Raw genomic sequence first — 16192 nt, 5'->3', positions numbered from 1 at the left:
CAGGCACGGCCACGGGAGCCACATTGCTTTTGTGGCTCAGGAGCTGCCCTGAAGCTGGGAGAGCCCAGATTTCTCATGGTACCAGCACTGGAGAAGCCACCCCAGCCCTGGGACATTGCCTTGAGGCAGGAGCCCCAGCCTGCAGCTCCTCTCCACCCCCAGGTGATCCAGGAGATGCAACATTTGCATTCAGAGAATTGGGGTGGAGGATAGGAAGCGCATTTCCAGGCCTGAAAATTGCAAAGAAATTCGTAAAAAATTAACATCATTTTTTTCTTTTTTTTTTTCATTAAATTAACCAACTCAGATTAACCCAGATACTCCCCCCAAACAAACATTTGAACATCTTCTGAGTTTGCAGAAAGCGCAAAAAGACAAGAAAGAGAAAAAAAAAAAATAAATAAACAAGAATGTGCAAAAAGATGAGAAAAACCTCCCAGGAAAAGCTAAATGAGGATTTAAAAGGCTAAAGAAAGTTCGGGCTCCCCAGGTGTGAGTCCTTCAAAGCTCCTCATTGCCCCACACCGTAGTCCCAAAGGATGTGGGGTTGGTGGCTGGTAAGGGACCGAGATGGATGCCCCTTTGGTGGTGCTGGGGCAGAACTAAAGCAGGGGGTGATGTTCTGGGCTTGGGGGAGATGGGTTCAGCACCCCTGTACTGGTTTTGGTGTGGGGGCTGTTGAGGCTGGGGCTGTGCTGAGGCTCCAACCCCATGTCCTGCCCAGGTCCCAGCTAAAAGCACATGGGCAGGCTGTGGGAAAGCTTCAGGTAAGCTTACTTAAATATCTTCTTAAATATCTTCTTAAATATCTTCTTAAATATATTAAATATCTTCTTAAATATCTTACTTAAATATCTTAAATATCTTCTTAAATACCTTACTTAAATATCTTCTGGCTCAGAGCTTCTCCAGTTGGATATATTTTCCTTTACTAATCCTCTGTAGATATCTCTACTACAGTCTCTTTGTACCCAAAAGCTTGACTTTTTTTTTTAATAGTCTCCTGTGTCAAGGAGTTCAACAGTTCCCTACACGCTACGTGAGATCTTCTCTCTTCAGCTCAAGCTGTGAGCAGTTGCTTCATGGGGCAATTTCTTGGCCTTGTCTAGAGAAGGTGAACAATCAGTCTGGGCTCCTTGATCTTTGGATCCCCTCCAGCCAGCAGATCCTGCGTGGCTGCCTCTAATCTAAAAGGAGATGAACTGCTCTGCATGTCAACATGTGGAGCTCTCCAGAAAGGGGCCTCTCCTGGCAGGGGTCTTCTACAGCCACCCAACTGGATGGTGAGGCCAGCCTCTACCTCCAAAAATCCCTTCCAACCTCCCCCTCTCTGTGAAAGGGGAGATGTGTTTGCACCAAGGCTGGTTGAGCTGGATCGTGCCCTCCTCCCCAACTGGGAGCACTGGGTGAAGCAGCTGGGAAGGCCGCTGTGCCCTGCCTTCTGCCCCAAGGCAGGGTGAAGGGGAACCACGAGCAGCTCGACTCCACAGCCGTGGTGTGCTGCAGATCCAGCAGCTCTGCTCTGCATCCTCCTCCTCCTGGGAACGGGGCTGTTGTGCAACGTAATGACAGCCCTGGGATGCATGGGGACCTACCGCAAAGCCCTAATCTCTGCATCTCATCTGCCGTGGTGGGAGGTTGCAACATCTCTCTGAAGGGCTAACGCGTAGTTCTTGCTAGCCCAGTATCTCTCGGGTGCCTGCTGTGGAGAAAATGTCCTGGCTGCCACCAAGCTGGAATAACATCCTTCTTATACACAGGCTGTGGGCCATATGTTCCATAAAAACACCCAGAAAAGCAAGTTTTTGCCTTATTCCTTAGTGCATACCAATAACCTCCTCCTCTATCCCATCCCGATGCAGAGGGAGTGCATTTCTATCCACATTGGCCAGGCTGGCATCCAGATGGGCAATTCCTGCTGGGAACTCTATTGCTTGGAGCACAGAATCCAGCCAGGTGGCATAATCTCCTCCAAGGCATCCTCAGGGCAAGCAGACTCTTCCTTTGGGACCTTCTTCAGCAAGACAGGCTCAGGAAAACACATGCCCAGGGCAATATTTGTTGACTTGGAGCCTACTGTCATCGGTAAGTGGTGGAAGATTCCCAACCCTCCTACTGGGGGGAACGGGAGGGTGTCACCTCTGATCTGGCATGCAGTGTTGGCCAGCTAACCTCCTGGTGAGCCTACCAGCTTTCATATTCGCACTAGTTTAGATGTGGGTTCATAATCTGGTGGATAACGCTCATGACAATCATGAGGTTGTCAACTTGATCTCGACTTCTTTCAGATGAGATCAGGGGACCTACCGCACGCTCTTCCACCCGGAGCAGCTCTTCAGCAGCAAAGAAGATGCTGCCAACAACTATGCTCGGGGCCGCTACACCATTGGGAAGGAGATCATCGACCCTGTCATTGATAGGGCTCGTAAAATGGTAACAGTGCTATGAAGGGTCTTCTGCATTAGCCCTCTGTTTGTTCTTGCCTTGGCTGTCGAGAGAGGCAATGTTTTTTTGCCTATAAAGGCTCAGAAGTGCTGGGATAGTACGAAGATATGGTTGATTTAGGTAGAACTTCTTAGTGGCCATCAAGCTCTTCCTCATCTTCTTGACTGCTTAGTCAAGATATTAGGAGTCTCTATCTGTCCCCAAATGTCACTCAGACCAGGGTCCAATCTCTACAAAAAAAAAAAAAAAAAAAAAAGTAATAATTTAAAAGAATTGTCTGTGTTTAACAGACTTCCACTGTTAGAAGTGGAAGGTGTGTAAGCAGTAGTAAAAACCTGGCCTTAAACTTGATACTGAATGCGGTACCTGGCTGCCCTGGAGAAGGATTACGAGGAGGCTGGAAGGGACTCAGCAGATGGAGAAGAGGATGATCAATAAGCTCTGTGGGGAAGCAGCTTGGATTGTGAGTAGGTTTTGTATTTTTTTTTGTCCTGCAATTCCTTTCAGAGAATGGAGTTGAGGACTGGGTCTGTGATTTTTTTTTTAAGTTACGGGTTGGCTAAAAGCAACCTTTTGGTCAAGGTTTGTGTATGCACAAGTTTGGCTGAATAAATGGTGACCAGTAGAAACATCTCCTGTCTTGGTGTGCCACCATGGTGGGATGGGAGGGTTTTTTTTCTGCCTTGGCCCCTGGTGATGCTGGGCTGTCTTGCAGTCAGGGGCAGGTGACAGCAGGGCATGAGCCACCTCCCCTGCAGGGGAACTGCTGGGCTAAGATGAACACTGGGATGGTGATCCCACTCACTGGCTGCCTGGGGCTTTTCCCTGTCCAAAACATTGCTGGCTCTGGACTTTGCAGCTTGCAGCCCTCTCCGAGGCAGCAGGATCAGCTTTCTCCAGCCCCCCACCACCACGCAGAGCCCTGCTAAAGCAATCCACGTCTGGCTGCCAGGGCTGGGCTTGCCTGTGAGTCTAATTTTGAGTCTGGAGATGAGAATTCAAATGCTCCAGCTGTCTGCCAGCCCCTCCAAATGCATCTGACCCATGTCCTAGCTCATGCTCAGCACCGAAGCAAGGAGCTGTCTCCATAGCTAAACTTCTTTCCTCTTGTGCTGGGTGAGGGTTGCCCCCCAGGCACAACAGCATCATCCCTGTGGACAGGTAATGGGTTGGAAAAATGGGTTTTAACTTGATTTCTGCAGATCCCCGGACTGGGGCAGGTTATTACTCCACTGGGGAGCCTCCTCCCAGTAAGTGATCCAAGAAAAGGAGCTGGCTGGGATGCAGCGGGGAAGCTGGATCTGCACTCAGGCTGTAATTGAAGGGCTGACAGGGTTGGCTCTGGGTTGCACTGGAGGAAAGTTTAAACAACCTGAGGTGGGGGGGGGAGGAGTTGTTATTAGAAGCCGTCTCCACTTGCCATTACTCAGCTGGGCTCCGAGGGGTGGCAATCTCCCAAGGACAACACGTGGGGAGCTCCCAGGGGTTGTCTCACCTCCAGCCGCCCTCTGCCTGGGGGGAGCGAGGCTGTTTGGGCTGGCAGGGTTGGGAATGAGCTCTCCTGGAGCTCCCAGGCCTCCAGATGCAGCTTTATGTGCTGGTTAATGCCACCCTGCTGCAAAAGGGTGTGCCTAGACCCCGAAGTGATGCTCAAACCCATCACAGCGCAAAAAGGGGAGAAAGCAAGATGTACAGGCAAGCAGCAGGTGCAATGCCAGCTCTGTCTTCCCCGTGTGGGTATTTGGCTGGGAGTGATGGTAGCTTGCTTATTTTTGGAGCCTTGTCTTCTGCTCAGCTCAGATATCCTGGTGGAAGGGTCACAGTTTGGGGTTTGTGGTCAGCACGCAGCTGTAGGGGAGAGAAACAGCAGCTGAACCAAGCCTGGTGGCCTGAGACCATCATTTTTATGACTGTGGAGGAGCTTAACCTATAAGGATGTGTTGAACCATTTTCATGGGACAAGGAGTGATGGCTTTAAGCTAAAATAGAGGAGATGTAGATCAGATGCTAGAAAGAAATTCCTCACTCAGAGGGTGGTGCTGCAAGTAGAGAAAATAAAGCTGAAGCCACACAATAAAGGGTGAAACACTCTTGGAAGAAGGTCCAGAGGCTTGTTGAGAAGACAAAGCATCACCTACAACCATCAAGGCAATGATGCTGCTTCCCCAAAAGTCATGGTATCACTCCCCCCATAAAGAAAATCCTTCCTGGCCCTCCCTCCCTGCATTTGTGGGAAGGGCCCGAGCAGGGCTGTGCTGACAGATGTGCCCAAGTCATTAATTGCAGTAATAAATAACCTCTTCAATTACATCAGCTCTGGTGCTGTGCTAATTGCTTTCCAAGCTGCGGGAGTGCAGCTGTGCTCCTCTGGGCTGGTTCACAGCTCCAGGCAGGAGCGATGCTCACGCAGATGAACTTTTGGGGGAATTGAACCAGCAACTTGCAGCCCTGGCTGCCTGCAGGGAGTGGAGCCACCAGCCTTGAGACCATACCTGTAAACTTCACAGCGTGTTTACCTGGGGGGCATGGAGCCAGAAGTCATCTTTGACCTTTTCAGAAGGCATCTTTGGTCTTTTTACTCCCAGCTTTGAAATGAAGGATGGATGTGGGGGCTATGGTATGCAGCAAACATGAACTCTCACGCGACAGCCATGAACAAACTCAATTCAGCATAGAGCAACAGGATTATAAACACTCCCTCTTCATATCTTATCAGGGGAACCTCAGTGCTTTTTCTCCTGAGTCACCCCAGCACCTGCCCCTGGATCCTCAGGGCAGACTCCAAGCCCAGGCACGTGGGGCTGGTTTCACACACCAGAAATTTGGACTCCTTCAGGCCCCCAGGAAGCCTTGCCAGAGCTGGGGAGGTGGCAAAAACCCACCCAAATGGTGCTCTCCCCACTGTGGGACTGGTCAAACTGGGGGTTGAGTGCCTGCTCCCAGCCCCAGCTCCTCCAGGCTGCTCTTGGAGGTGACATGAGCAGCATCCAGCTCCTGACAGGCAAGTTCTGGCAGGATATAGGATATTTCCCACACAGCAGCAATTACAGTCAATAATACTCAGAGTTAACCTACCCAGAGCATCCCCTTACTGGCATTCATCATTTCCCCAAAGGCACCATCCACACACAGGAGGGACCTCCACGTACGTACAACAACCCAATTAAATCCAGAGAGCTCAGAGGAAAAAAAAAGTCTTTATTCAAATACAAAAGACAGTTGCATAGAAGTGTACTGGTACATTTCTCGTTAAAAAGGTGCTTCTGCAGTAAAAGCCAGAGCAAGAGTTTGCCATCTCAACCAAAGCAGGCAGCTTGCGACATTCCCCTGGGCTAAAAAAAAAAAAACAGGATCCTCTGCCCAGGCAGGATGTGTCCCCAGCACTGAGCCAGGCACCTATTCAGCTTCACTCATCGATAAACAGCCGTGTGATAAAGCTCGAGACACCCATGCTACAGAAGTGCGCTAGGAGCACGTAGACTAGGCAAGCAGAAAAGGCATAATACTTCAAACAGTAGCGGCGAGGTTCAGGACAATCCTTTGGCACCTCCAGGCACTCAAGACCAGTTTAGCCTGATGACAAGAGAGTTTGTATTTCATCTGAGGTTTGGCTTCATTAAGAAGAGGCAGGAGTTTGTTAGTACTCATCCTCATCAGCCTCGTCCTCTTCTCCATCTGCTGAGTCCCTTCCAACCTCCTCGTAATCTTTCTCCAGGGCAGCCAGGTCCTCCCTGGCCTCCGAAAACTCCCCTTCCTCCATGCCCTCGCCCACGTACCAGTGCACGAAGGCGCGCTTGGCGTACATCAGGTCAAACTTGTGGTCCAGGCGAGCCCAGGCCTCGGCGATGGCCGTGGTGTTGCTCAGCATGCAGACGGCGCGCTGCACTTTGGCCAGGTCCCCCCCGGGCACCACCGTGGGTGGCTGGTAGTTGATACCCACCTTGAAACCAGTCGGGCACCAGTCCACAAACTGGATCGACCGGCGGGTCTTAATGGCCGCGATGGCCGCGTTCACGTCCTTGGGCACCACGTCGCCCCGGTACAGCAGGCAGCACGCCATGTATTTGCCACGGCGTGGGTCGCACTTCACCATCTGGTTGGAGAACTCAAAGCAAGCGTTGGTGATCTCCGGCACCGACAGCTGCTCGTGGTAGGCTTTCTCCGCCGAGATGATGGGCGCGTAGGTGGTGAGCGGGAAGTGTATCCGCGGGTAAGGCACCAGGTTGGTCTGGAATTCAATCAGGTCAACGTTCAAGGCGCCGTTAAACCTCAAGGAAGCAGTGACGGAGGAGACGATCTGCCCGATGAGCCTGTTGAGGTTGGTGTAGGTGGGCCGCTCGATGTCCAGGTTGCGGTTGCAGATGTCGTAGATGGCCTCGTTGTCCACCATGAAGGAGCAGTCCGAGTGCTCCAGGGTGGTGTGGGTGGTGAGGATGGAGTTGTAGGGCTCCACCACCGCTGTGGAGACCTGCGGGGCCGGGTACACGGAGAACTCCAGCTTGGACTTCTTGCTGTACTCCACGGAGAGCCGCTCCATGAGGAGGGAGGTGAACCCCGAGCCCGTGCCTCCCCCAAAGCTGTGGAAGACCAGGAACCCTTGGAGGCCGCTGCACTGGTCAGCCTGCAGTGGAATAATGTATTTTTACCTCTCTTAAGGACTATCCCAAATGGCATAGCAATAAATTCTGCTTGAAGCACTTACTGGCCAGAAGAGAAGTAGCTAAACGAAACCAAACTCCACCCTGAGTACATCCAACCCCTAGAGTAGATCCTTTCCCATCACCCTACTAAGAATCTTTAAGTAGGCATGTGTTAATCAACTTCAGGACCTCCATGGAGCTATCATAGGCAGTTCCATATCAGATGGAAACTGAGGAACTTGTCCAGAGTTATCAACCAAATGCACATCTCAATACCCGAGGGTAGACAGGAGGTAGCACATGGGTCCTGGACCCTTAGGAGACATCTCAAAGGCACTTCAGCTACATGCAGCCATGTACAGCATTACGAACTTTCCTTGCGCCTATCAAGCATGGAGTTTGGTCTTGCCAGCCCATTGCAGTTTGCTCGTTTGGAATTAATCTCTGCAGTTGCACAATGGGAACGTGGCCTCCTTAAGGTCAAAAGTCCTTCTCTTCCCCTTCTTACATCTAGCATTGCCTCATTCCCCTTCCAACCCCCTATACACATGTGATATGTAGTAATGTTGGCTTTATGTGAAGATATACAGGATCTGATGGCCCACTCACAGCAGCAGCCACTTTTGAGCTCAGATAATGTTTTTTTCCTTCAAAGATTATTACCCCAAAACCCAAAGCTTAATCACATAGTCCCCAGTGTGCTATTTGAAGGGAAAGACCACCTTTTCCCTTACCATTTTGCGAATCCTGCTGAGTACAGTGTCTATAATCTCCTTCCCAATGGTGTAGTGACCGCGGGCATAGTTGTTGGCAGCATCCTCCTTGCCGCTGATGAGCTGCTCCGGGTGGAAGAGCCCATGGTAGGTCCCAGTCCGGATCTCATCTACAAAGAGGGGCAGTCATGGAGAGCAGCACACAGTTACAGGTCATGGATATTGGTGTGGCAGAGTAAAACAGGTAATAAATCCCCTAGGAGCCCACGTGAGGTGAGTTACTGTAGTTACCACATGCAGCTTGTGCTCCTGCTTGTCGCAGGTGGCTGGAAGCACGACCTCCACCACCTGCCCTACAGCACACCAAAGAGGAGACAGGGTGCCTCCAGTGCTGATTTTTCCACTGGATCCATCCCAACCAGCTAACGAAGACAGGATTAGGAGCAATTTCTCTAGGCTCAGAGCTTGAGACACCTCCAGGGGTTATTTAGACCCACTCAAGCTGTTGGATATTTCATTTTCATTTGTTTCATGTTCTATTGACTTGCTCGCTCAGATAACAATTTAGCACCCTGACTAGGTACCTAAAAATTAAACGAAACCAAACTGAAGTCTACGTTCCTTCCATTAATTTAAATAAGTCACACATCCGAGATGATAAGACAGGAACACAATCACCCCCAAGAGAGGCCTAGGAGGCAGGAGCAGGTCAGATGCACAACCTACATGGATGCAGGTGACTGGGAGTCATCTCCACCAGGTTCTTGAGGAAAAGAACTTGAATAGGAAGGTATTGCGAATCAAATTAAAACATCAAATTGAGTTTAACCCCCAGAGATCACTAATGGAGCTAGGGATGGAAGGGGAAGTAGCAAACTTGCAGCAGCAAGATGTACGGCTCCTGCAGAACCATGAAATTTGTAGCACCAAGCAATTTGTGGCACCCACAGAAGCTTCAGAGGGAAGCTGAAGCTTACCCAGATGTGCCACAAATCCTAGGATGTGGTAATTCACCCTGTGGTACACTACCAAGGTTGATAAACCCATGCCTCTTCACGCCTGTGAGGATCCTGCTGAAGACAGCAGGTCTTTTAAGAAGAGGGATGAGCTGAGGTTATTCGGGATAACGGGTCTGTCCTTCTCAGGTCCGTTTGGAAAGGCAGCCCTCAGCCAGGTTCTGCTGGCTGGAGACATTTTACCAGAGCAGAGGAGAGTGGGAGCTACTGGGCAATGACCCAGACCCCAGTAAGAAGGGCAAGAAGTCCCGATGACGATGCCACAACACCCTCCTCTCCCACTCTTACCAATAACAGTGGGCTCCAGGTCTATGAACACCGCCCGAGGCACGTGCTTTCCAGAAGCCGTCTCACAGAAGAAGGTCTCAAAAGATGAATCCACTTGTTCGGCCTCCGGCTCCGTGGGTTTGGCCACCTTGGGGCCGGGGATGGTCCCGTCGGCCTGGATGCCGTGCTCAAGGCAGTAGAGCTCCCAGCAAGCGTTGCCCATCTGCACGCCCGCCTGCCCGATGTGGATGGAGATGCACTCCCTCTGCAAGGGGGGAAAAAATGTCTCGTTAAGGCCATTTTTAGACATCCTGCGGCTTAATTTGAAGCCCCTGTGGCTCTCGGTGGGGCTGATGAGGGAAGCAGGCGGCTTCCGCCCACCGCTGGGAGCTGGAACGAGGATCAAACCATGACCTGCAGACCTAGGAAGGGTTTGCCCAGCCTGAGGCAGGGGGAAGGAAGGAAGGAAGGAGGTGATGGGCTTCGTGCTGAGGCAGGACGCAGCTGAGCACCGCCGCTGGCTCCTTCTGGCTCAGCACTCACCTGGTCCCACCATGGAGCCAGGTGGCCGCCAATCCCCTTGGGGTCAGGACATGGGGACAACAACTTCAGGCTCCAAAACATCTCTACGCCAAGCAGTGAGAAGCCAAAAGCTGGGAGTCACACCAGGAAACAAAGCTGGGGGACAGCAGAAGTTGCCCAGGGCCAGAATATGGGCAGGCCAACACCAGGGAGAGGCTCAGAGTCCCCATTTACGCAGGTCACCCTCCAGGGGCCTCCCAAAAAACCTCCAGGGGAGGTGTCGGAGGTACCAGCACCTCCTGGAGACTCTCTGGGGACTTCTGATGGTTGCACGCTTCCCTCGATAATTGGCACCTCTGCTGCTTCCACCTCCCTGAGATCAAAGTGCTGCAGTGCCAGCTCACGGCCCAGCTCCCCAGGGGATCCCATTAAAGGGTGCTGGTGATCCCAGTCGGGTATGGCGAGCAGCACCATTGCTCCTGATGATGATGGAAAGGATATTCTGAGTGTGTACACCCCTAGACATGACCACCCAGCCAGGAGGACCTTGTCCCTTGAAAGGACAACCCTCTAAACAACACTAGAGGGTCCTGAGCACCAACAGCTCTCGGCCACGAGAAGCCATCAAGACTCAACGCAACTTCTCCTCTCTTTGCCAAGAGGTTTCTCAGCACTCAAGCCGAGCCCAGCGGCCACCACGTGCCCAGACCATCTGCCACAAAGCCGGACACCAACTGTCCAAGCATCCCTCAGCCACCGCAGAGGGACAGCGAGCCCTCCACCCGCAGCTGGTGGAGCACAGCTGAACCCCACCACATGCAAGTCCTCCCTCCCTCCTTCTCCGAGCTGATATTTGCACTATTTGGGAAATGCTGCCTGCCACTCGCCCATCCCTCCCAGCAAGATGGTTGCAATAGCTCCTCGCCAAGCTTTGCAGGGGTCAGCCGCACAGCCCCGGCGGGGGCACGGGCCGGGACAGCTGCTCCGCTCCCCATCCTCTCCCAGTTTGCTGGTCCCAGCACCTGCTGCAGGGGGGCACTGCCATTTTCAGCCCAGAGAAGAGAAGAAAAGAGTGGCCTGCTAGAAGGAAGAAAGCATAGATCACATTCTACAGCTTCTTTTTTTTTTAAAAAAAAAACCCTCCCCATATATGCTGGAAGAGTTTTTTTTTCCTTGCATTAACTGCATTTTGCAGACTCTGCCCATAGGCAGCCTATTGTTGTCCAGCTGATTTTCCCATTGGAAATCCCATGGAAATGTTTAACTGTTTTATAACCGGGACAGGCTCTCGAAGTCACGGGATAAAAGGAAAAAGTTCAAAAGCCGCCTCGCTGGGAGTTCCTTTGAAGTTTCCTTCCACTTGCAACATGCAAAAGGACACCACCAGATTTTCCAACAAGTCGCTCTTTTGCATGCACGGGAGGGTGACAGTTGGGTTATTCACAAAAAGTTTCATCTCGAGCAGGCAGGGCTGCAAGTTTTTTAGCAGCCAGATCAATCCCCTTCCAGTTTCACAGCTGCAAACTCTTTAGAGCAAAGATTCGATTAAAAAATAAAAAATTGTAGCCATGAACCTTGGAGGAAGGGAGACTTTATTCATTTAATATCTAATCCCAAGGGTTTGTAGCAGACAAAGGCAACATGGCAGCTCACTCCTAAGGAAGAAAAAAAAAAAAAACCTAAAGGTCTCTACAAGTTGCACTAGATCCCTGGGGCAGGGTGAGAGTTGGAGTGTTAAACTCGGGAAAGGGGCCAGCAGTGCCAAACTCCAGGCTTTGCTCTGCCCCACAGTTGCATTTCGAGATATGCTGGTTCCCCCCCTCCAAAAAAAAGAAGAAAAAAATAAAAAAGAAAAAATCCAACTTGCATTAAAGAGCCAGGCACTTTGCAGCCCTACAGACCCCATCTCAGGGGCTGGGAATTCAGAGGGGGGGGGAAAAAAGCAGCAAGAAGCCACTCAGCTGTTCTGCAAGCAAGTCCCTCACTTTTCCCTTATAAGGAGCAAACTTTGAATCAATAAGCCATAAGCTAATCAGCAATTAAATAAAGCTGCTTGGAATTAACATCCCCAAGAGACAGGAGAGCAAAGAGAGCAAGCAAAGCTGTTCAGCCTGGAAAATCCACAGCCTAGACTTTAGGTTTAGGCTAACACAAATATAAGGCATGCTCTTACCATGATGAGACTGGAGCCTCGCTAAGATCTAAGCAAAACAGCTGCTGCCCCTGCCTCTCCCTGCAACTTTATAGCCCAGGAAGGCTTGACTCCACCTGAATATAAAGAAGCTTTCTGCTAGCTTAAAGGAGCAGAGCTCCTTTTTCCCCCGTGCATCCCCAGAAATAGCAAGGGAGAAAAGGGTCTCGTGGAGCCTGGCTGGTGCAAATTTTGGGATTAAATAGCCTGGGGTACAGGGCAATGTGAGGTTTTTTGTTTTTTCTTTTTCTTTTTCTTTTTTTTTTTCTTTCCCCAAACAGCCTCAATTAGGAGAGAAAAAATAAATAAATAAATACAATTATTATTATTAAAAATAAAAAGTAGATGCCAAAGTTGGGCTAAAAAGAAGGAAACTGGGGAAGTTTGGGTACCCCCATATGATCCACTTTATCCAGAAGAAACAATCTTCCTCTTATTCTAATCCAGAGCACTGCCATTGATAACGTGCTATGTTGTCTATTTTTATTTCCTATTTCTTTTTTCCATATCTCAGTGACCTCCGTGGGAATCTGCTGATTTTTTTGCACCTCTGTGGCATTAGGGTGGAGGCTCAGATCCCCCATTTCCCTCACCTGCTGGACATTTAGTGTTCCTTTTTCATTTGCCCCACTGACAGCTGACATAGGGACTCCAAACCAGCTCTGGCCCCATCCAGGGGCAGGTCCCCTATTAGGGTAGGCACATCTTTAGGGCTTTAGGTCTGCCCTGATGGCTCGGTGGGCCCTGTGTCTACATGAAATCACCCAGACAGGGAATTTTTCCTCTGTTCAGCATTTATGAGACCCCCTCTGCTTGCTGGGTCCGGTTTGGGCTCCCCAGTACGAGACAGGCAGTGGTATACTGGAGGAAACCCAGTGCAGGCTGCCAGGTTTGGGGGACAGGACATGGAAGGAATGGGTAAGCGTGGGGCTGGTTCATCCTCGAGAACCTTTTAACTCACCACAAAAGTGGTCAGATGTTGGAATAGGAACCTAAAGATGGGGGACTCTTCATCCCTGAACGTATTCAGAAGTCGCCTGCACCCATCCTGATCTAAGTTGACTCCAAGATGCTTTCAGGAAGCAAAATTAAACCTAGATGCTCCAACCCAACCTCAGGAGCATCACCAGCCACGGGGTGACTTTCTTCAGCCAGTCTTTATTCCCTAATTGTACTCTCAACACCACGTATGGGCTCAGCCGAGCCTGAAGCATGGCAGAATTCATCCCCAGCTCTGCCAAAAATTGGGCACAAGGCTGCTGGTGGGCAGAGAGATGAGATGGGATGAGCTGACCTGCCCGAGGAGGCATCTAGGGACCAGCTTTCCTCCCCAAATGTGCTGAGCCCAACCTCTGCGGGCAGATGGGAGCATCGCCCTGTCCCTGCTCCGGGCTATGCCACGGGTTTAGGGAAGCCGAGCAGGTTGGACACCCTTGTTTTGGAAGTGGGGGGAATTCAGGGCTAATTGGGTCAGGCAGGCTTCTTTTGTTAGGCACAGCCTCGTGTAAACACATTTGGCGGCGGCGTGGCCTCCAAAGCTCCGCTGGGAATCCAGGTGGCCTCCGAGGATAGGGAAGGTATTCATCCCTCCGAGAACCTCCCCAAACGTGCACGCCGAGCCTGCCGGTCAGACGAGATCTTTTCTTTCCAGGAGACATCTGTTTCCCAAGGAGAACGGCGAAAATGAGGAACTCTGGAAGTTTTGAGTGTGAAATATTCATTTTTTGGCTGACATCTGGTCAACCTTGAGCTATGCGCGACTCCGGGTCGAAATTTGGGGTGGCTGATTTCTTCTCTCTTGGGAAACGGAAAGCAAAGGGGAAGAGTGCTGTAGGTGGTGACACGGTGACAGAGACAACCTGCCTGCAATCTCGGCTCCGGGACGTATTTAGAACAGCATCGAGGAGAGGGACAGGGAGCAACCCCCCAGAGGACCCACTGCGGCAGCTCCCGGCCTTTTTATAGCCAGACCTCACAGCTGCTGCCTCCTGTTTCCCACTCCAGCATCCTAAATATTGCCTCCTGGCTCTGCCTGGTCCTCCTGTTGCCGTCCCCACCACGCACCAGCTGCTCTTAGCCTCCACGGGGCAAATCCGTCCCCAAAACTCGCCAAATGAGTGTCCTTGGGCGGAGGGGAGAGCTGGTTTGCGACCACACTCCGGGCAAGCACTTGGATCATCGGGCTGCTGGGGAAGAGAAAACCCTGCTATCGAAAGGGTTTGGCCCTGGGAAGAGAAAATATTTAGTTTCAGCCAATATTAATTGTTGGTGTTGCTCTAACAGGAGAAAGTGGGGAAAAAAAAAAAACTCATTTTGCTTCAGGTTGAGCCAAATGCGGGTTTTTGGGGGTGTTTTTGGTTAATTAACTGAACTGAAAAAAAAAAAAAAAAAAAAAGAAAAGAAAAAAAAAGTGATTTACGTAGCTCCCAAATCCACCATTTTAGGAGAAATCTGCTCCCGTCTTTAATTGCTCACCCAGTTAAATTCGCTGCCTCTTTCACACGTGAATTTCCCTAGCGTCAGCTTTCAGCCACTGGCTCTCCTCCTGCCTTTTTCTGGGGAGCGAAGGCGGCCAACTTTCCACCCCCTCATCCCCCCTGAAGGCAGTTGTTGTCTTTTCAAGTGAATTTCGTGCTGGCTGAATATGCAGAACAACAATCCTAAAGATCTCCATCCTCTGCGTTAACCTGAACCACCGGATCCCTTTCCCCAGAAGGTCTCCGTCTGCCCCCGTTGTCCTCCAGGGACGTAAAACCCCGACCAACTTTAATGGGAACACCCCAGAGCCCTGGACAAACCTGGTCTCATCCCCTATTTTAGGCTTGCTGGGGCTGCTGCTCAAGTGCTACTCCTGACGTTGGTTGTCCTTTATCATCACGCCGGGAGGCCCCAGCCCCAGCTCCGGCATCTGTTACTGATAACCAGAGATGATTTATCCAGGCGCTAGCCCGGCTATCTCCAGCGTATGCCTGCGTGTGCTTCTGTCCATGCAGAGTTTGTTTTTTATCCTGCTGCTTCCCCATTTTGTGTGCCCGAAGGATACAAGGAGGGACAACTCCACTTGGTTAGGACAAATCCACTTACGTGGTTTCCTACCCCTCCTTCCTACGCACAGATTTGGCTCCTGCAAACACCTCCTTGCAATGCAAGACAAGTGCAGCGATTTTGGATGCAGGGGGATCCGGCATAATCAAAAAAAAAATAAAAAATCAGTTAATTTTATCCCAAAAATAAATTATCAATACACCCCTGTCAACAGAAGCATTTGGCATCAGTAGGAACTCGCAGCATTCTCCGCCGCAATGCAAAAAGTTTCCAGCAAAAAGTGGTTAAAACCGAAAGCCTCCGTCGCGAGGCTATCAGGTTGGGATGTTTTGACATTCCAGCTTCTCCCCTCCCCTCTCCCCTCGCTCTCCTTTCCAAATAAAACCCTGGCAGACCCGTCCCCACGCTGCGAGGCGGCTCAATTGGAGTGGAACCGCATATTTCGGCAGCGCGCCCTTCCAGCAGAATTCCCCCATCCAGGCTCTGCCTCGAAGGCATTCCCGTAACCGGGGGTGGAGAAAGCACCTTCTCTGGATCTGTGTCTGCACAGCTGTGCTTCTACTCTGCCTCCCCAAAAGCAGATAGCAACCAGCTGTGGGGCAGGGGCTTCGTCGTGGTGGGGTTAGGCTGTAGCAAGAGCCCACGAGGATGTATTTTGATTCATTCTCCAGTTGCAAAGGGTTGTTTCTACTCTTCTTCCTTTAATTAGCTTCGAAGTAACGAGGTAAATGCTTTAAGGAAAAGCTTTCTGCTAAAGGAACTCGGAGAGAGATGGATTTTTATTCTTTAATGGGTTTCAGAGTGGCTGTGATGTGTCAGGCAAAGGTCTGCCTCCCGGTGCCCTGCTCCCAGCCATGGCCGTGAGCAGCTGCTTAGAGAAGCGTAAAGGGCAGGGGAAATGGATATAACATCCCCTGAAGTCTCTCCGCTGATTTTTTATTCAGCTCGGGGACTTTCTGAACGGCGTGTGGTTTCCACACGCTCCGTAGCACTCGATGAGTTTCCCTGCCACGAGTTTGTCTCGTGCCCTTGAACGTCGGCCAACCTTAGCGTCAGCTCCCGGGCACTTTTCGTTTCAATTTGTTCAGCAGGACGCCGAGTGACCGGCCTCCTGCACTTCCCTCTCCGTACAGCTGAAGCCATCCCAGCCCTCGAGCACGTGTGTTTGTGTGCACATTCCTCGCAGAAAGGCAAGTGGCAGAGCTGTGTCTTTTCCTCTGCCAGCGATGTGACTTTATCTAGCCCTGCGACGGATCCCGACAGCTCTCTGCTCCCTTTATAGCTGATCCTACTTGCAGTATTGCAAATTTTAGTTTTAAAACAAAAGAAACTGAGCCAGACCCTCTCCATCGT

The 16192-nt window shown here is 51.0% G+C and overlaps 2 protein-coding genes across 2 annotated transcripts; one reads left to right on the top strand and one right to left on the bottom strand.

Annotated features, from left to right (window-relative positions):
• Positions 1 to 1772: 1772 nt before the first annotated feature.
• LOC116495431 (tubulin alpha chain-like) lies at positions 1773 to 2448 on the top strand. Its single transcript, XM_032197883.1, has 2 exons — positions 1773 to 2085; positions 2294 to 2448. Exons 1-2 carry the CDS (start codon positions 1773 to 1775, stop codon positions 2446 to 2448), a joined length of 468 nt encoding a protein of 155 aa, XP_032053774.1.
• Positions 2449 to 5865: 3417 nt separating this feature from the next.
• LOC116502029 (tubulin alpha-3 chain) lies at positions 5866 to 15982 on the bottom strand. The gene is made up of 4 exons (XM_032207738.1): positions 15929 to 15982; positions 9103 to 9346; positions 7820 to 7968; positions 5866 to 7066 (listed from the first exon to the last, which is right to left on the bottom strand). Exons 1-4 carry the CDS (start codon positions 15980 to 15982, stop codon positions 6083 to 6085), a joined length of 1431 nt encoding a protein of 476 aa, XP_032063629.1. The 3' UTR covers positions 5866 to 6082.
• Positions 15983 to 16192: the final 210 nt, after the last annotated feature.

Source organism: Aythya fuligula, chromosome 1 (genome assembly GCF_009819795.1).
Source record: "Aythya fuligula isolate bAytFul2 chromosome 1, bAytFul2.pri, whole genome shotgun sequence".
Classification (NCBI taxonomy): Eukaryota; Metazoa; Chordata; class Aves; order Anseriformes; family Anatidae; genus Aythya; species Aythya fuligula.
Note: the sequence above shows the minus strand (reverse complement) of the source record. Positions and strands in the feature narration are given on the sequence as shown.

Coding starts and splice junctions, on each gene's coding strand:
- LOC116495431 (XM_032197883.1), top strand. CDS start 1,773: ATGTTCCATAAAAACACCCAGAAAAGCAAGTTTTTGCCTTATTCCTTA. Junction 2,086..2,293: donor CTTGGAGCCTACTGTCATCG/GTAAGTGGTGGA, acceptor CTTTCAGATGAG/ATCAGGGGACCTACCGCACG.
- LOC116502029 (XM_032207738.1), bottom strand. CDS start 15,982: ATGGCTTCAGCTGTACGGAGAGGGAAGTGCAGGAGGCCGGTCACTCGG. Junction 9,347..15,928: donor GGCCGGTCACTCGGCGTCCT/GCTGAACAAATT, acceptor CCCCCCTTGCAG/AGGGAGTGCATCTCCATCCA. Junction 7,969..9,102: donor CCTGGAGCCCACTGTTATTG/GTAAGAGTGGGA, acceptor CCCTCTTTGTAG/ATGAGATCCGGACTGGGACC.